Source organism: Bos javanicus, chromosome 16 (genome assembly GCF_032452875.1).
Source record: "Bos javanicus breed banteng chromosome 16, ARS-OSU_banteng_1.0, whole genome shotgun sequence".
NCBI classification, from domain to species: domain Eukaryota; kingdom Metazoa; phylum Chordata; class Mammalia; order Artiodactyla; family Bovidae; genus Bos; species Bos javanicus.
The window spans coordinates 21,610,714-21,631,951 of record NC_083883.1 but is presented as its reverse complement, the minus strand read 5'-3'; the positions used below and the strand labels follow the sequence as shown (position 1 = coordinate 21,631,951).

The window sequence follows — 21,238 nt, the reverse complement described above, 5'->3', positions numbered from 1 at the left end:
TGCAACGCCATGGACTGTAGCCCGCTACACTCCTCTGGCCATGGGATTTGTCAAGCAAAAATACTAGAGTGGGTAGCCATTTCCTTCTTCAGAGGATCTCTCCGACCCAGGGATCAAACCTGCATCTCCTGCATTGGCAGGTGGATTCTTTACTACTGAGCCCAAGTACTTCCTACATGTGTACTTTAACACTTAAGCTTCTCAGGTGGTGCTAGTGGTAAAGAACCCAGCTGCCAGTGCAGGAGGGACAGGTTCAATCCCTGGGTCAGGAAGATCCCCTGGAGAAGGGCACAGCAACCCACTCCAGTATTCTTGCCTGGAGAATTCCATGGACTGAGGAGCCTGGTGGGCTAAAGTCCATGTGGTCGCAAAGAGACAGACATAACTTAAGCAACTTAGCACACACACACACACACCTGCAAAACTGAGGTATTACAGAATACAGAAACTTCAAAGGCTGTCTTTGGCTTCAAGAAAATTATAGACTTGGAAAAACAAAGCATAAATAGATGAAAAGGCAGATAACCCCAGAAGAAATTAATATTAATTATTTCTAAAGTACTGAAGCACTCTGAAAACACAAGACCCATGTTTCAGTAGATGGCAGCCTGGCCATGAATACAGCAATCTGGTTCCTAGACCCAGTTCTGCAGCAATCTTAGATTGGTCTTTCCTTACTTAGACAAGTTAGAATTAGAATAAAAAATCTCTCATCATTTCCACCTCAAAATCCATGTCATTCGAATGAGTGTAGCATAGGGAAAACCACAAGTGTTGAGCTGAGACAAGACACTAGATCAGAGGGAACAGGAGGCCTTCCTGAAAGACAGCAAAGACCTAAGCATGGTTGGGATGGATATAAATAAGATTAGCATGTATTACAAGGTCTCATGCAAGAGCAGTGGTAAGGGAGGCAGAGATGAAGACCTGCGATAGGGAGCCAACTGGTTATTAAAGTATAGACACCTACATGGGAATAAGGGCTTCCCTAGTGGCTCAGTTGGTAAGGAATTTGCCTGCAGTGCAGGAGACCCAGGTTTGATCCCTGGATAGGGAAGATCCCTTGGAGAAGGGAGTGGCTACCCACTCCGATACTCTAGCCTAGAGAATTCCATGGACAGAAGAGCCTGGCGGGCTACAGTCCAGGGATCACAAAAGGTTGGACACAGCTGTGCAACTAACTTTCACTTTCAATTCAGTTCAGTTCATTCGCTCAGTCGTGTCTGACTCTTTGCGACCCCATGAACTGCAGCATGCCAGGCTCCCTGTCCATCACCAACTCCCGGACTTTAGTCAAACTCATGTTCATTGAGTCAGTGATGCCATCCAACCATCTCATCCTCTGTCGTCCCCTTCTCCTCCTGCCCTTAATCTTTCCCAGCATCAGGGTCTTTTCCAATGAGTCAGTGCTTTCCATCAGGTGGCCAAAGAATCAGAAATTCAGCTTCAGCATCAGTCCTTCCAATGAATATTCAGGATTGATCTCCTTGCAGTCCAAGGGACTCTCAAAAGTCTTCTCCAACACCACAGTTCAAAAGCATCAATTCTTTGGCGCTTAGCTTTCTTTATAGTCCAACTCTCACATCTGTACATGACTACTGGAAAAACCATGGCTTTGACTAGACAGACATTTGTTGGCAAAGTAATGTCTCTGCTTTTTAATATGCTGTCTAGATTGGTCTTAACTTTTTTTCCAAGGAGCAAGCGTCTTTTAACTTCATGGCTGCAGCCACCATCTGCAGTGATTTTGGAGCCCCCAAAATAAAGTCTCTCACTGTTTCCATTGTTTCCCCATCTATTTGCCATGAAATGATGGGACCAGATGCCATGATCTTAGTTTTTTGAATGTTGAGCTTTAAGCCAACTTTTTCACTCTTTCCTTTCACTTTCATCAAGAAGCTCTTTAGTTCTTCTTTGCTTTCTGCCATAAGGGGGTGTCATCTGCATATCTGAGGTTATTGATATTTCTCCCCGAAATCTTGATTCTAGCTTGTGCTTCATCCTGCCCGGCATTTGGCATGATGTATTTGCATATAAGTTAAATAATCAGGGTGACAATATATAGCCTTGACGTACTCCTTTCCTGATTTGGAACCAGTCTGTTGTTCCATATCCAGTTCTAACTCTTGCTTCTTGACCTGTATACAGATTTCTCAGGAGGCAAATCAGGTGGTCTGGTATTCCCATCTCTTTAATAATTTTCAACAGTTTGTTGTGATCTACACAGTCAAAGGCTTTGGCATAGTCAATAAAGCAGAAGTAGATGCAAAAAAACCTTTCACTTTCAATATGGAAATAAACCACAATGAACCATAGTAAGTCTGTGATTCAGCAAAATGACTCTGAGAAAATGTTTTCCATGTAGGTACTGAACACGGGCTTCCCTGGTCGCTTAGTACTAAAGAATCCTCCTGCAGTGCAAAAGATGTTTTCTTTGATCCCTGGGTCAGGAAGATCCCTTGGAGAAGGAAATGGTTACTCACTCCAGTATTCTTGCCTAGAAAATCCCAAGGACAGAGGAGCCTGGCAGGCTACGGTCCTTGAGGTTGTAAAAGATTCAGACACAACTTACCCACTAAACAATAGGAACACAAGATCAATTACAAAGTTACTATTATAGCATTGGCCTATTGCCTGGGATCCTTAACCATTCAGATTTATAAACCATCTCTCTCAGCTTCATTTGGGAATTCTTTCATTGAAAGAGTTACTTTGGCCATGATGAACTATACAATATGAAAATAAGATTTGTATCAACAGGAGAGTAAGCAGTGAGAACGGGAAAATATAGACATAAATACAGATATAGATAGATGTCTTGACATGATTTCAAGGAAATAGAAGATATGAAGCTTAAATTCTCTATTTCAGAGACCTTTTCCATAGTTCAACACTAAAAAATTGAAGAATAACTTAAAATTGGAGCACCCATAATACAGTTGTTCATTCACATAAAACATTACCTGAGTTGCTAAGAGTCAAATTCACTTTCACTTTTCAGTTTCATGCATCGGAGAAGGAAATGGCAACCCACTCCAGTGTTCTTGCTGGAGAATCCCAGGGATGGGGGATACATGCATGAAATTATGCATGTATTTGTAAGTTTAATATCTGATCTTCATCCTCTTAATTTTGTTGAATTTTTGGAATTTGGAAGTAGGAAGCATCTACATGCAGAATATGTTCATAGGGATGGAGGTTCATAGCATTGTACAGGAGGTGGTATCCAAAACCATCCCAAAGAGAAAGAAATGCAAGAAGACAAGTGGTTGTCTGAGGAGGCCTTATAAATAGCCAAGAAAAGAAAAGGAGAAGGGCAAGATATACCCAAATGAATGCAGAGTTCCAGATAATAGCAAGGAGAGGTAAGAAAGCCTGCTTAAGTGAAAAATACAGAGAAATACAGGAAAACAATAGAATGGGAAAGACTAGAGATCTCTTCATGGAGAAGCCAATGGCACCCTACTCCAGTACTCTTGCCTGGAAAATCCCATGGACGGAGGAGCCTGGTAGGCTGCAGTCCATGAGGTCACTAAGAGTCGACTTCACTTTCACTTTTCAGTTTTATGCATTGGAGAAGGAAATGGCAACCCACTCCAGTGTTCTTGCCTGGAGAATCCCATGGACGGGGGAGCCTGGTGGGAGGCCGTCTATGGGGTCGCACAAAGTCGAACATGACTGAAGTGACTTAGCAGCAGCAGCAGCAGCAGAGATCTCTTCAAGAAAATTTCACATATCAAGGGAACATTTCATAAAAAGATGGGCTCAGTAAAGGACAGAAATGGCAAGGACCTAACAGAAGCAGAAGAGACTAAGAAGAGTTGGCACATACAGAAGAACTATACAAAAAAGGTCTTAATGACCCAGATAGCCATGATGGTATGGTCACTCACCTAGAGCCAGACATCCTGGAGTGCAAAGTCAAGTGGGCCTTAGGAAGCATCACTATAAACAAAGCTAGTGGAGGCGATGGAATTCCAGCTGACCTGTTTCAGATCCTAGAAGACGATGCTGCTAAAGGCTGCACTCAGTATGTCAACAAATGGAAAACTCAGCAATGGCCACAGGACTGGAAACGGTCAGTTTTCTTTCCAGTCCCAAAGAAGGGTAATGCCAAAGAATGTTCAGACTACCATACAATTGCACTCATTTCACATGCTAGAAAAGTAATGCTCAAAATCCTTCAAGATAGGCTTTAACAGTATGTGACCCAAGAACTTCCAGATGTTCAAGCTGGATTTAGAAAAGGCAGAGGAACCAGATCAAATTGCCAACATCCTTTAGATATAAAAAGCAAGGGAATTCCAGAAAAACATCTGCTTCACTGGCTATGCTAAAGCCTTTGACTGTGTGGATCACAACAAACTGGAAAATTCTTCAAGAGATGGGAATACCAGACCACCTTACCTGCCTCTTGAGAAACATGTATGCACATCAAGGAGCAACAGTTAGAACCAGACATGGAACAATGGAACAATTTCAAATTTGGGAAAGGAATCCATCAAGGCTGCATATTGTCACCCTGCTTATTTAACTTATATGCAGAGTACATCATGGGAAATGCCAGGCTGGATGAAGCACAAGCTGGAATCAAGATGGCCAGGAGAAATGTCAACAACCTCACATATGCCAATGATGCCATTCTAAAGGCAGAAAGTGAAGAGGAACTAAAGAACATCTTGACGAGGGTGAAAGAGGAAAGTGAGAAAGCTGACTTAAAACTCAATATTTTGAAAAAGTAAGATCGTGGCATCTAGTCCCATCATTTCATGGCAAGTAGATGGGGGAAAAGTGGAAACAGTGACAGATTTTATTTTTTTGGTCTCCAAAATCACTGTAGACAGTGGCCGTAGCCATGAAATCAAAACACACTTGCTCCTTGGAAAGAAAGCTATGACAGACCTAGACAGCGTATTGAAAAGCAGAGACATCACTCTTCCAACAAAGGTCTGTGTAGTCAAAGCTGTGGTTTTTCAGGTAGTCATGGACAGATGTGAGAGCTGAACCATAAAAAAGGCTGAGTGCTGAAGAATTGATGCTTTTGAATTGTGGTACTGGAGAAGACTCTTGAGCATCACTTGGACTGCAAGGTGATCAAACTAGTAAATCCTAAAGGAAATCAACCCTGAATATTCATTGAAAGGACTGATGCTGAAGCTGAAGCTCCAATACTCCTGCATACTTTGGCCACCTGATGCAAAGAACAGACTCACTGGAAAAGACCTTGACCCTGGGGAAGATGGAGGGCAGGAGAAGAAGCGGGCAACAGAGGATGAGATGGTTGGATGGCATCATTGACACAGTGGCCGTGAGTTTGCTCTTCGCTGGGAGATGGTGAAGAACAGGGAAGCTTGGCGTGCTGCAGTCCGTGGGGTCAAAAGAGTCGGACAAGACTTAGAGACTGAACAACCACAACAAATATTTATGTAGATAAATATTTACCACTTATTGAGTGCCTACTATGTACCAAAGCCTTTATTATTGTTTTTTATCTTTGCAATAACTTGGTGTTTCACATGTTATTATCATTCACTGTACAGCATAAAATGAAGATTCAGACATATGTGGGCTTCTTCTTAGCTATCTGTGAAGGCAGAATGATTGAAGGGCAAAGGGAGGATTCAAGCCAATGTCTGTATTACTCCTAAACCCATCTTCTTTTAGTGACAATATCCTTAGGTCCCTTTGTAAGAATATATAGGTAAAGACCATCATATTCCATGTTTTTTATGTAATTATATGTAGAGAGAGACTATTATATAGTTTATTTTTTATACAGACTATTATATATCTGAAGTGCCAAAAACATTTATCTAAATTTGCTGTGCAGAAATACAGAACATTCATTAGTATATCTCTAATGTATGTCTTTATACAGGAACATATAGCCACTTTTAGATTAAATACATGTCATAAGTTTTTGAATTCAAATCATGCATAAGGCGGGTGTAGGATTCTTTAATACTCCCATTCTGGTTGAATGGTCTCCTGAATTCTCTTATCTTTCAATGATTCAAACATTTGTGGCAGAAATGGTATAAGAACAATCTTAGGAATGTGACTAAAGCACTTCAGAGCCAGCAATAAGTAAGAGAGACTGTCAGGGTCAGGTCCTAACATATGTGAAGTGAGAAGGAAAATACGTAATGGTTGGGAAGAGGATAATGTAATTATATCTACAGGGTGATTTTGATGTGACAACTCAACAGCATCAGAAGAAATCATTTTTTATAGAGTATGGGTATAAAGATTAAACTTTAGCCTAAAACATTCCTAAGCATCTACCAGCATATTCCAAATGTTATTTTTCAAAATTTTTGTGATTCTCCTTACAACTCAAGATTTTGATTCTATTACTACATTGTTTTACTTAAAAAAACATAATTCATAGAAAGTTAATGCATTTTTGTAATTAATCAAATAGTATTGGAGTAGGAGAATTATGTTACTCATGCATTTTTAAAAATCCATGCATAACTGTTCATCTCAAGGAGGAAGAGAATGACGTTATTTAAAAATCCTTAGTTTTAAAAAGAATATCTTCTAATACTAATGAATCAACTCTAAGGTGAAGATTATTATCCAAATTCACATAAGAAATGCTTTTGCATAAATACACTTTGTTAATGAGGTTATGAATCCTAGATCATCTTGTCTCCAAAAATGATATTTTTCAAGTTCTGGAATATATAGTCAGTCACATAACAAAGAATCTTATCTTCCTAAGCTTCCAAGGTAGGTTAGAATGTAGAATGATTTGAAGGAAACTATTCCTCTGAAACTGAGATGTGTTTTCACAGTTCTTTTACCTTTAGTCAACGTTCAACCTAAGCTGGAAAAAGGCAGATGAGGGTAACACTTTCTGATTTGAAATCAAGAATAAGAATTAAAGGCTGATGGTCTGAATATTGTTCAGTGATCCCCTCTGGTATATATATGAAATAGGATGGGGACAAAACAGCAGGTTTAGGAAAGGTTTAGCAAAAAAATTGTCAGAAAACTATAACTAGGCACTTTAACTTTGTAATCCCAAACTATGTTTATACAATAATTTAAGATGCTAAAGATAAACAGTTACATATTTTATATTCATAATAAGTCATATTGTTTTTGAAGATTTAAAGTCCCCTGTGAAATTAATAACCCCAAATCTGATCATTTTTACCTGCTAGTGTATTGAAAATTTCACTCACCCTGTGTAGCAGTAACACTGAAGCATGATTTGAGTCGCTTTATAAAGCTATAGACCAGCCAGCAGTGTTACCAGTTGAACATTTATTAATTGTGACAGGAACACCGAATTTATTTCAGTGCTTTAGCTTATTTACTGCTCTTTCACCTTTGTATTTCGTATTGACAAAGTAAAATGAATATTGATAAGGTTAGGTATTGATTTTTAAATGTACGGCTTGTTCTCTGCCTCATTCAAAGTCACACACCAAAAGATAGTGGAATGTTTCAGTAGCACAGGATGTAGACTTACTGTTATAAAAGAGAGAATTGTTGAAGCAAGAAGGTTTGCCGGCAGAGTGCATTTTATAGCTTGAAAAATGTCATCAGTAAGGGTAAAGAAAAGAAATGAACAAAATAGGAGGGATATTATTAACACGTGTTTAAAGGCCATCAGCAGTGTTGGTTAGGGTCTTGTGTTGGGGTAGAAGTCATAGCTTACTGAGGTTTTGATAGTTAAAAAGATTTCAGTATGTTTATTGAGATATTGTGGCTACCGTATTTTTTAAATGTTCTGTCTTCTATGCATTACTAAATTCATTGTGATCCACAGTTAGTACTTGCTATTTCTATGTTGTTTTCTATTGAAATATTACCATAGGGAAAGTATTCACCATAAGTAGTAGACTTTCTTCTCTATGTTTTAAATTATGCAGAGAAATGCCTACTGAAGTTCAATATTTCAGTATAGATATTGCTCCAGAGTAACTGTGTCTTTGTGAACATGCAAGTTCTTAGCAGGGAGTTACATTATAGCTTTTTATGGCTCTTGTTTTTTCCTCTGCATCCTACTGATACTTCAATAATAAAATAATCTTTATAAATATTGAAGGTGATAAAGGCAGACTGTAAATCATAAAGGGTGAAAATTTTTCAAAGGTATTCTTTTAAGTCATACTGAACATAATCAGAAAATGTCTGATGTACTCAAGCTCCTTTCCAAGGTGCTATAACTATTCAGTTGCTCAAATTTATCTTATCAATAATTATATTTTTACTTTCTTTTATCCCTGGATCTGTATGACCACTGTAGATTATCTTATCTCTTCCCGGATTTTAAAACAGGCAGACTTGGTGGGGGAAGGGGGTTGTTGTTATTCGTTTTGAAACCAAACCACATCCGAACATATAGCAAAAGCCTAGGAAATACATTACCCTCTGCCTCTTGGATATATGAACCACCTTTCAGTTATGTGTCTCAGAAGCATTTTAAACAGCTCTCCATTGTCATATGATACAAGAAACACTCAAGGAAAGAGTAAGCATACATATTAGATAGACAGTAATTACAGACATGCACCCTGATGTTCACTGCAACACTACTTACAATAGCCAGGATATGGAAGCAACCTCAATGTCCATTAACAGAGGAATGGATAAAGAAGATATTTTATTTATATATATATATATATATATATATATATATATATATATATATATATAATGGAATATTACTCAGCCATGAAAAGGAATGAAATCGTGTCATTTGCAGAGATGTGGCTGGAACTAGAGACTGTCATACAGAGTGAAGTAAGTCAGAAACAGAAAGATGAATACTGTGTATTAACACATCTATGCAGAATCTAGAAAAATGGTGTAGATGAACTTATTTACAAAGCAGAAATAGAGACACAGACATAGAGAACCAATGCTTGGACATCAAGGAGAGAAGGGAGGGGGTGGGATGGATTGGAAGATAGAGATTAACATATACATACACTGCTGTGTATAAAACAGATAGCCAATAAGAAACTACCATATGGCACAGGGAACTCTACTCAGTGCTCTGTGATGAATAATGGGAGGCAAATCCCTAGAAGAGGGACTGTATGTATATGTATAGCTGATTCACTTTGCTCTACAGCAGAAACTAACACATTGTAAAGCAACTATACTCCAATAAAAAAAGAAAGAAAATAATTTCTATTCCTGACAGTATGAAAGACTAGTAAGAAAATATTCAAACTACAGAATACCTGGACATGCTGAATACAATGTAAAACCATCTCTTTAGATGCATTACTGAGGCTGCGGGAAAAAGAGAACTCATTCTAAGGAACCAATCTAGGAAATCTGGAGGAATGTTAGTTCCTTTTGGAAAGAGCCAAGCTGGGGAGCAGAATATCTGAAAAGCTCTGTCCTCAGAACAGGGAAAACTAGAAACAAAACTCACTCACAAGGACACGAAAATAAAGAATCTGGTTTCTACCTGGGCTCTAACTGGAAACTCTGAAGATATGTAACCAAGAGCCTACCCCTACATGCTGCTGCTGCTGCTGCGTCGCTTCAGTCATGTCCGACTCTGTGCAACCCCATAGACGGCAGCCCATTAGGCTCCCCCGTCCCTGGGATTCTCCAGGCAAGAACACTGGAGTGGGTTGCCATTTCCTTCTCCAATGCATGAAAGTGAAGAGTCCCTACCTGAGACTCTAGTTTAAAACGACACTATGCCAAAACTTAGCATCAAAACTGGTCTTTGAAGGAAATGCAAAACCTCTGTAGAGATAACGTGCCTTCAACCCAAGCCTCAAGAATCACTACAAATGAAAACCTACTGAAGATGGTCTCACAATCCAAAGCTAACAACTAGTTGTAAAAACAGATTAAAAAATGAAAGGGAATAACTAGAAAGAGAAAAGACAGCTGTGGTAAAAAAAAAAAAACAGAAAGTTGAGATTATTTTGTTTTGAAAAAAAATCTTAAAAATCATAACTTCACTTGATGGGTTGAATAGCACATTAGATACAGCCAAACGAACAAACTACAGCAGCAAAAAAAACAGTGAATTTGAAAAGTAATCTGAAGAGACTACCTAAAAGAATCGTGGTCTCAGTTGCTCAGTCGTGTCTGATTCTTTTTGACCCCATGGACTATAACCTGCCAGGCTGCTCTGTGATTCTCCAGGCAGGAGTACTGGAGTCGGTTGCCATGTCCTATTCCAGGGGATCTTCCCAACCCAGGGATCAAAGCCACATCTCCTGTGTCTCTTGCATTAGCAAGCAGGTTCTTTATCACTGAGCTACCTGGGAAGCCCAAAAGCACAGAGGGATAAAGCGTGGAAAATGTGAAAGCGTGGTCAGGGTACTTGGAGGAGCATGAAGTTCAGTGTATGTCTAATACAACTTCCAGAAAAAATAGAAGAATGAGGTACACTATTCCAGGAGAATATTTATAGAATTCAATAATAACAGAATTTTTACACCTGAAGAAAACTTACATCTTCATATACAAAAGTGTAAGCCTTTATCAGGAAATAGTAAATACAAATGAAGTCATACCTAGACACACCATAATAAAACTTCAGAGGATCAAACGCAAGAGAAGAACTTAAAGGCAGCCAAGGAGAAAAGATATAACTTACACAGGAATGAAATTACACTGGCAACAAACTTAAAAAGAGTGATACAATCCAGAAAATAAGAGATAATATTTTCAAAGTGCTGAGATAACTGAATCAACCTAGAGTTTTCTATCCCAGTTAAATTATTTCCCAAGAAATGAAACTGAGACATTTTCAGATAAAGACCCATCATTACTAAGTTTAATAACTTTTGTAGAAAAAAAGAGTCCATAAAAAAAAAGAATAAAAATCAAGAAGGAATTGGGAGCAAAGTAATTGTTAAGTGTGCATAAAGCTAAACTTTACACTGAATGTATAAAAGTAATGGTGATGCTGGTGACAGTGACCATGGGTGGATTCATTTGGGTGTAGAAAGGCAGATGGAGTAGCATTGAAACATATACATGAACCTGTGTAAAATTAGAAAGCCAGTAGAAATCTGCTGTATGACACAGGGAGCTCAAATCTGGTGCTCTGCAACAACCAAGAGGGGTGGGATGGGGTTTAAGGTGGGAGGGAGGTTCAGGAGGGAGGGGACATAACCTATACCTATGGCTGATTCATGTTGATGTATGACAGAAACCAACACAATATTATAAAGCAATTACCCCCCAATTAAAAATAAATAAATTTAAATAAGAAAGTAAGATGGAGCTAAAACTCTGAACAACAAGATGTAAAATGTGAGGGAATAATAAAGCCAGGTATGCATGTTGACGTTTAAAAATTAAAGAATAGAGAAATAATATATAATTTTCAAGCTAGTATAAGCAAGCAGTGGATGCCAGAAAAGAGAAAGTAAAAAGTGTAGAGAAAGCAAGGTAAATATCTTTAAATAGCATCGTAAAAATAACCCAGATATATCAATGATCACAATAAATGTAAATGGAGTAAATGCATCAGTTAAATTCTGGGATTATTATAATGGATAAATGAACAAAACTCAGTACACGCTGTTCACAGTATTAAATATCAGCCAAAGAAAAAGTAGCTGGGTCAATAACAAAGTGAATTTTGAGGTATTTCAGGAGGGTTGAAACACTCTTCAAGCAAACTTGCTATGTTAATTTAGATGAAGTTTTTTCCAGAAAGTTTGTGAATATATTAAAATCTCTGTCATTTGGGACAATGTGGCAGAAGAAATGACATCATAGAAACTAATGATGATAGAATATTTTAAGATCAATGTTCAGTCAGTGAAAGGGTGACATTAAGATTCGGGTGTCCTAAATTCACAGTCTAACTGGGGCACTTTCTAACTGGGTGACTTTGATGCATTACCTCTTTAAGGGCTTCCCTGGTGGCTCAGCGGTAGAGAACCCACCTGCCAATGCAGGAGACACGGGTTCGATCCCTGGGTCAGGAAGATCCCCTAGAGAAGGTAATGGTGACCCATTCCAGTATTCTTGCTTGGGAAATCTCATGGATAGAGGAGCCTGGGGGGAGGGGGGCTACAATCCATGGGGTCACAAAAGAGTTGAACACGACTTAGCAACTAAACAACAATCATTATTACCTCTTTAAACCTTAGTTTGTTCTGTAAGTGGAGCCAATAATAACATTGCAGGTTGCTGAGGAAGATCAAAAGAAATCACGGCCACAGAAGCACTGGGAATCTCTGAGAGTCACAGACATTATATTGTAAGTTATCCAACTGTGTCATTGTGAGTACTATGCTGTGTATTGTCCAAATGCAAATTGAGAGAAGTTGATAGTGCAATTGACATGTAACCCAATTAATTTTTTAAAAATAATTTGGACCATCATCTCCACTGAAGTTGTTTGCTTGCCATTAATTCTCGTAGGAGGGCGGTGTGGGTAATGGAAAGTACGTAGGTTTTTAGAATAAACTTCACCAAGGTTCGAATCTTAGCCTACTACGTGGTGATGGTCAAGCAGTTCATCTCTCCGAGGCCCATTATATCAGTACTCCCCCCGCCTTGCACAATTGTTATGAGGAATGGCGATTATGAATGCCGCACTCCTAACAAGTAAAGCACAGACCACGTACATAGTAGGTAGACCATAAATAGTCCTGATCATATTAGCAAACAAATATCCCCGTGTGCCTTCAGAACCAATAGTTTTTAAACTTTTTTTTTAGTTTTCTGAAAACACTATTCTTTGATATATTAATACAATCGTCCCATAAGAAATTATCTGTATAAGCAAAATGTGTGTGCTCAGTCGTGCCCAACTCTTTGCGACCGCATGGACAGTAGCCGGTCGGGCTTCTCTGTCCATGGAATTTCTCAGGCAAGAATACTGGAGTAGGTTGCCATTTCCTCCTCCAGGAGATCTTCTGGACCCAGGGGTCGAACACACCTAGCTCCTGCGTTGGCAGGTGGATTCTTTACCACTAGGGCCACCTGGGAAGCCCCTATAACCAAAATATCTGTCAATAAAAACTTTCCCTTCTCCAAACATGTCAATATCAACCGTGTCTTTCATTCCCTACTATGCGAAGTTTTTTTCACTTAGTTAAAAAAAAAAACAAGAAACTAATTTTACATTTCATTGTTTAAAAAGTAAGAGCCTTGTATTTTTAAGCAGTTGGCTATTTGAACCGATTTTATTTTGCAGAATTCACATGAAAAGCTTCTGCATTATTGCCGATAAAGTGTATAATGATCTCAGTGAGGCTTTTCTATATTAAAAAATGAAATAATTAAACATTTGACAAAAAGTAGTAACCCTCACCACTTTCTCACAGCCCAATCTGTGCTCAATGCTGTTTCTTAACAGCAATCGAAAACCCATGTCCCTAAATTAGTTACTGAGACCAGAGGACAGTATGAGAACTGGCAATTCTAATAATGTCACAAATAATAATAATAACCATGCTCTTCAGCTGACTAGTAAAGTAATGGGGAAAGAGGGTGGGAAGAAAGAACGAGCACAGGCCACTGAAAGCCTTCTGAATACGGGGTCAGGACTGAAGCGATGCACTGTGTTATGTGGGAAGCAGCATGTGTCACCTCCCCTTCCATTGGCTGTTTATCCAACATCAATACAACACTTTAGGAGCCAAATTACTAAACAAGCTGCCAATTAGGCTTGCAGTCAGCTGGATAGATTAGCAGCTAAGAGAGGCCGATACAAGATTTTCATCTCTTGAGCCAATTACGCAAGTGAATTACTATCCACAATACTCTTTGGAAGATTTGAGGGGAAAGGACCGACTCAGCTGTAATAGATATAAGAGATCCAGAATAAAGGGGGCTGGAGCGGGAGCTTGCAGAAGGGTTAGCAGGCTATGTATTGCTAAAATTGCCCGAGCAGGAGGAGAGCCTCCCAGGAAAGGACTTAAAGGATTTAGCACCGCCAGGAGCAAAAGAAAAGGAAATTATGGTTGTCGGATGCTGTTCTGAGACGGAGTTGTTCCACTCCCATGTCTTAATCTCATAAAAGAAGGATGAGAGACCAACAGTAGATCTCACACCAGAGTCATTTTCCATGAAAAATGAAGTATCTGTTTTTTCTTTTTTAAAGTTATATAGAATAGCCATTGTTTTTTGTTTGTTTCAGAAATCTTTTGCTGTGGGGAAAGATTTAGCATTTAAGAAATCAAGTGGTCTTTTTTAACATGATAATAATGCTTAATTTTAATTAAGAGAAATAAACCAGCATTAAAAAGATAGAATGAATTATTTTCTTCCTGTATAAAAACTAAGCATGAACTTACGGTTACCAAAAGAGGAAAGGAATGGGGGAGGGATAAAATAGGAGTTTGGGATGAGCAGATTTTGATTTTCAGTCAAGCTGCTATATATAAAATAGATAACAAAGCCCTACTGTATAGCACAGGAACTATATTCAGTATCTTGTGATAAACCGTAATTGAAAAGAATGTAAAACAGAATGCAAATATACTATATATGTATGTATAACTGAATCACTTTGCTATACGCCAGAAACTAACACAACATTGTAAATCAACTATACATCAATTTAAAATATAAATAAAAAAGCAGGGTGGAGTCGAGTGGCCACTACTGAGCCACCACACTTGAAATGCCAACATTTTAAAACTACAGTCATGAATCAGTTACTTGCTGTTCATTTCAGAACTCAAAACTAACCTGCAGTTTTTGCAGAGATGGTTTAAATTGACTTTGTATTTTCTCTTAAATATTTAAGTTTAAACTTGAACCTTTGCAATCTCTTGTATCAAAAATATAACAGATGTGTAGCCTGAAGCTTCTTTAGACCTCTGATCTGACTTTAGCTTATCAATGGATTAAATTAATTTTTGGTGATCACAGAAAAATTAGGGATATAAGACAAAATGCTAGTACGCCATGTAACCCAACACGCCTGAGAAGTAGCTGTTCAGAAAAAAATTCGATGCCTTGTTGTTGTCATTATCATAATTTTAAAGTAAAAACTTAAAAGAAAAACCTTAATTGTCTTTTTGTTATTAAACAAGTTTTAACAAAAGGCTTCTCTTTGTTTTGTTTCTTTGGTAATTAAGAAGCCCATTTTTATATTTTATATGTTTATGTATTCTTTTGTATAATTAGATAAATATATAAAATCTCTGTGTATTTTTATTTTGCGTTTGTCAAGCAGTAAATATGAGTCCAGAGTTTTCCTTTGGTGCCAATCTTTGGCCATTCAAGCTGCTGGCAATTGAAGGGTTTTTGTCTGTTACATGTTAAGATACTTGCTTCAGTGAGCTAAAAACCAATCTGACAAGTCCAAAACCGACTCATTATTGTGGTAATCCAGTTCTCACTCCCTGTAATGAAGTTAGCAATGACAGCAATGTATTCTGTTCTCAGTCTGAAGATGCTCTGAAGATTAAGAATATCAAAATGTTCAGTAAAGGTCTTGCAAAAATCCACTGATTACTCTATAGTTCATTATAAAACTCACCAGTTTTAGTTATAAATTATCAGTTTCAGTTATATAGCTCATCTCTATCACTTTGCAATTCCCTTCTGTAAGTTAGAATCCTAAAGAACAACCCACTCACTATTCTCCAGAAAACCAGATACAAATTACCAGATTAAATATACTGTTAGTTCAACTCTGACATGTCTTTTGTTACCAGAGACTTCCCAAGTGGCTCAGTGGTAAAGAATCCACCTGCCAATACTGGAGACTCAGAAGACACGGGCTCAATCCCTGGGTTGGGAAGATCCCCTGCAGGAGGAAATGGCAACCTCTGTAAAGAATCTGCCTGCAATGCAGGAGACCTGGGTTCCATCCTTAGGTTGGGAAGATCCCCTGGGGAAGGGAAAGGATACCCACTCCAGTATTCTGGCCTGGAGAATTCCATGAACTGTATAGTCCATGGGGTCACAAAAAGTCAGACACAACTGAGCAACTTTCACTTTCCAGTATTCTTTCCTGGAAAATCCCATGGACAGCGGAACCTGGCAGGCTACAGTCCATCAGGTCACAAAGAGTTGCATGTGACTTAGCAACTGAGCAGCACATATACAGAGAATGGAATGAAATACGTAGGTAGAGTTTTAAAGAACAATAATAAATTGGTCACTACTGTAGCCACTAACCGTATCAAGAAACAGAACACTATACACTGCGGTCCCATAGGTAATATTTTTGTTATTGTTATTGGTGCTTAAAAGGATCCTTATATACAGTCTTAGAGAAAGAGGAGGACGAAGAATCCCAATTTGGGGGGTAGAGGTGGGGTAGAAGGTGCTGTTAGAAACCCAAATCAGGAAAAAGATGGACGATGATGGGAAAGGGATGGAAGGGGATGAGGGCACAGGAGAGACAGCTGACTCTCAAGCCTTTGACAGCAGTGAGTGATGTCAGCACCTGCACATTTCAACTCTCAGACTATCTCGGAAAACACAGCCCTCATTTCAAAACAAACATGCTGGACCCAGGACGGAGCTCGGATGCCACAGGCATCCTGCAGACCTTCAGAAAGTGGGCCATCTTCATCCCTGGAACCCTAGGGATGGAATTATGGGCAAACACTATAGCCCAGAATTCTATAACAGACTTTCGAGGAAGCCCCAATATAGGAGATGGTACTGAATATGTTCTCCCTAAAACCAAGATGGTTTTAAGCTGCTGTTTAATCCCTAAGTCGTGTCCAACACTATTGCGACCCCGCAGACTGTAGCCCTCCAGGCACCTCTGTCCATGGAATTTTCCAGGCAAGAAAACGGGCAGGTTGCCATTTCCTTCTGCAGGGGATCTTCCCGACCCAGGGATCAAACCCGCGTCTTCTGCATTGGCAGGCGGGTTCTTTACCACTGAGCCACCAGGGAGTCCATACTTCCACCCCTTTTCTTCCTACACAGTCTGTAACATCAGCTCGCTTGATGATCACTCCCTTATTTATCAAGGAAGAATAACCACAAGAAATGGTCTGGTAATTTGAGTTTTGATTGCTTTGTATTATGCCTGTTTTATGGATCAGAAAACAGAAACCCAAAGAGGTTAAATAACTTAAAGAGCTGAAACTAACCACGGTCTTTTTTCCATTGAGCCTTCTACTACAGCAAGCTCTTTATCCAAAGATGAATAAAGAACCCTCTGCGGTACTTTGTTGAAAGGAAAACTTCGAAGAATGTGGTTTTCTTAGCCTAAGAAGGCCTTCATCTGTGTTCATACTAACATGGGATTTTTGTTTTGTTTTTGTCATTTTCTAATTCCAGGATTTGTAGGAGAAAACGCCCAGCCAATCCTAGAAAACAACATTGGGAACCGAATGCTCCAGAATATGGGCTGGACCCCTGGGACAGGCCTCGGACGAGATGGCAAGGGGATCGCTGAGCCAATTCCAGCCCTGCAGAGGCCAAAAGGATTAGGACTTGGGTTTCCTCTACCAAAAAGCACCCCTGCAACCACTGCCTCCAATTCAGGAAAATCCGCCTAAAGAGGAAAAGCAGAGGCGCTGTTTAACAAGTTTTATTCGCTCGCTATAGCCCATTGTTCTAAAATGACAGCATAGCTTCTGTGGTTGAAGCTGAAACCTAACATCAAAGCCTCAGACTTGTCCCTCTAGCTTCCTAGCTGCTACAGTTCTGCCAGAGTGATAGAAATGGGATTTCATCACAGTCCATGGTGCTAAAGTAAAAACCTTCACCTTTTAAAATTTTTCAGTGACTCGCATTCTAGGTGTAAAGAACAGCTCGTTTCTCTTATTTATTTTGATCTTGTGTTGTCAGTAATTTCTCATGTTTTAGCTTGATTCATTCCTGTGTGCGCTTGATGCCCCAGTGACCGAGCACGCCTACGTGTTTCTAAAATAGGATTGGCCGGAAAGGGTTGTATTTCACCTCATCCCTGTCTGTCCTAACAGAAAACACCTGTCATCACATCAGTGAAGTCCTAAGCACATCTTTTTTTTTGAAAGGCTGGCCAATTTCGTATTCCTTGAATTTGACTTTTTTGTTAGGATTCCTCAACAGGGTGACACCCATTCATCTTCTATCCTTGGATACTGTAGCCTGAAGTTCACAGCTGACAAACAGCAATTAATGTTGCCCTCTGACATGTCGACAAAAATAAACCTCATCATTGTGATCACCACAGTGCCCTCAACATGACTTTACTGCAGATCTTATCAATTTTACCTCATTTAGAACATAAAATAATTATGGAAAGAAAAATGTATTTTTTAAATTCACCATGACTGAGTTGTAAACTCTATTAATAATCTAGACTTCCTTCTACCTCTTTGTTCCCAAAGGTTGATATTTTTTTTAAGATCAACTCAACTGTAGTAAACTGATTTTAACCATCGGAGTAAGTTAGAATATCGACTCCATTTATTTGAAGATTTTAATGGCTCTCCCAAGAATTCAGATGTCTGGGCAAAGATCCAGCCCATTTACAAGGAGTACAACAACAAAAAAAATGAACGGTACTGTTTGCCCTTTCTAACACCTAAGCAGTTACTTTAAAACGAAGCAAAACAAGTCATTTGTATTATGTGCCTAGTATTGTTACATCTGAATCCTCTGCTTCATAATGTCCAAGATTCTGAATTGCTCTTAGTTTAGATGTTGTTCATTAGTAAGAACTAATAATGATATTCTCTTTTGTAATGACCTTTATTGGTTGAGTGAAGGCCAAGATAACACATGTGAATCAACCCTCTAATGTTTTTTAAGCTTTGTTTTTTTAGGGCAGTTTTAGATTCACAGCAGAATCAAGGGAAAGGTACAGCGATTTCTGAAGTATCCCCTCCCCGCACACATGCATAGCTTCCCCCATTATGTACATCCTCCCCCCAGAGTGCTATATTTGTTACAGCTGTCGAGCTGTAACATTGACACATCAAAATCACCCAAACTCCACAGTTTATATTACAGTCCACTCTTGGTGTGGAACATTCTATGGGCTTGGACTAATGTATAATGACATGTCTGCACCATTGTAGGATCACACAGAGTAATTTTACTGTGATAAAATTCCTCTTGGCTCCTGTCTAACAGGCTTTTGGGAATTTGACAGTCGCCAAGAGTCTTTCACAGTGGGGAGAGGAGGTTTGTGCGTGTAATAGACCTGTCCCACGTGGTCCTCAAAAGAAAATACTGCTCGTTGGGGAGAGGAAGTTCAGTGTGCTATTTGAAAGGCTTACTGGTTTGCCAACTTACAGGTTCCTTTTAAGAATTATCTTCTTAAAACAGGGTTATCATGGTAAGAGGACAAGTTGGTTAGGGAACCATAGGCTACCAGGTGAGTTGCTTTTCTTATGCCCTTCTTAGCCTACCAGGTGAGCATTCTTATTGAATAAAGTAACTTGTTTGATGCTTTCCTAAATGTCTGTTACTTGAAAATTCGCCATTTTTTTTTAAATATTTTTTATTGAATACTCATTCTATCTACATAAGGTGCAAAAAGCTGGGGGAGATTGTCTATATTTCAGTTTGAAACTTCTTTATGGTAGCGTATAGCACTCTAAGGCCTGTTCATAAGTTTGTTTTAATCCCACTGCCTGAAGATCTTTTAAAATCCTAGAATTTTGAAAAGCCAAATTTGGAGCCACAGGTAAAACACTATGAGGTTTTTGTGAGACTGACTGATCCCAAATTCCCATGGACTTGACCATTCTTTTTCACTTCACCATGGTCTATCTCTCACAGTGAGGAAGAGCAGACCTTACATGAGCTGGCACGTGAGACTCCTTAGCTATATGTTGCAGCTTTATAAATATTTTTTCTTGTTCTCCTGGACAGGCATCAATCTGCTGAAGAAACTTTCTAAGATATCACTGAACTCAGATGTTCTCCAACTCCACCTCCCAAAATAATTCATCTTTATATTTTCCCTTAATAGAAGAAAGGTCTCAATATTGACATCTTGAGCCCTGTCTGTGACTCACAGAAGATTTCAAACATGTCTTATTCTATAGGGGTGTTTACGGAATACATGAATCAATACTCAAAGCAGAGAAGTGGTGACTTCCCAAGCGTTCCCCCTGCTCTCACACAGACTTCCCTTCACCTTTCAGTGAAATTTAAGAATGATCATTGCACACCTGAAGTTCTGCTCGGACCTGCACTTAATCAGAGAACACAATTGAAAAGTGGAATTTTTAATGTACATCAAATATCTTTAAGATAGGAAATTCACTAATTTACGTTTATTATAAAGTTAATTTTTACCAGTTCCTATGCCTATTCATCCAAAAGAATTCATGTTTTAGAATGTATCAATCATATCTCCATAAAAAGTAAGATTTTTCTCTTGTCCTTCGTAAAGCCAACACTTCTGTAGAATCTAAGCCTCGTATCAGATTAATTGCTTGTACTAAAACTTTTAGAGAATGCATAAGTCTCGTCCATACTATCTAAATTATCTATTCCCCAGCAAGTAGCCGAGAGACTGAGTGTGGCTACATTAGCAATTCAACATTTTGGCTTTATATTCTTGTTATACTTGATATTAACCAGATTGTGTATTGGTGTCATTTACTTCCTCCCTTCCTTCTTTCTCCCCAAATACAATTTTTAAGGCAATGTTACCCCCCTCAAATTTGTTTGCTTTTATTTTTTAATTATATGGTCTCCTTTAAAAGAAAATCCACTGTTAACTAACATTTACCAGTTAATTGGTATCAGCATTTGAAAACAGACTTTATAACTCATACTGTTGCTATCAAAGAGAAGTTAAGACAGTAGGGTTAAAGATATGCCTAATGTATACATATAGGTATGTTTACACGGCATGACTGTGCAATTTACAGACATGATTGCAAAATAATTGCATTTTATTAATATTTTAGCATTGTGAATTGATATTCTTGCAGTTAATTGAACTGACAATTGCTTCTCTTCAATATGTTTTCATTTTGAGCAGATATTTCATGAAAGAGAAAAATCACTGCTGACATGCTTTTTAAAACCATTTCCTCCTATACTCTGTTTTTCTTTTTTAAAAAAAATGGTATTGTAAAATGAAGTTGTTTAGCAAAGAATATTTTGGATTTTTTTTTCTTTTAGTAGAAAGATATAATAATAGTACAACAAAGAATGAAAGAATAAACATTATGTTTAAGAATGTTATTTATAAGCAGTCATTGTCTTTGTGCTTTAAATGTTTCCCTCTTTAAATAATAAAAAATAAAGTTGAAAGGACTTTTTTTTTTTTAATTACTGAAAGTCACTCAGTTGTGTCTGACTCTTTGCAACCCCATGGACTATACAGTCCATGGAATTCTCCAGGCCAGAA

General features: G+C 38.5%; 1 protein-coding gene across 4 annotated transcripts in view; it reads left to right on the top strand.

Moving 5' to 3' along the window:
• Window positions 1-19,355, top strand: part of GPATCH2 (G-patch domain containing 2) — a 194,183-nt gene extending 174,828 nt beyond the window's left edge. For 2 of the 4 annotated variants that reach the window (XM_061382203.1, XM_061382202.1), the window contains one exon: window positions 17,215-19,355. In XM_061382203.1, the coding sequence (XP_061238187.1) occupies window positions 17,215-17,435 (221 nt within the window). In that variant the 3' untranslated portion in view covers window positions 17,436-19,355. The remainder of the gene's footprint in view (window positions 1-17,214) is intronic. The other 2 variants (XM_061382204.1, XM_061382205.1) reach the window with 1 other exon arrangement.
• Window positions 19,356-21,238: the final 1,883 nt, after the last annotated feature.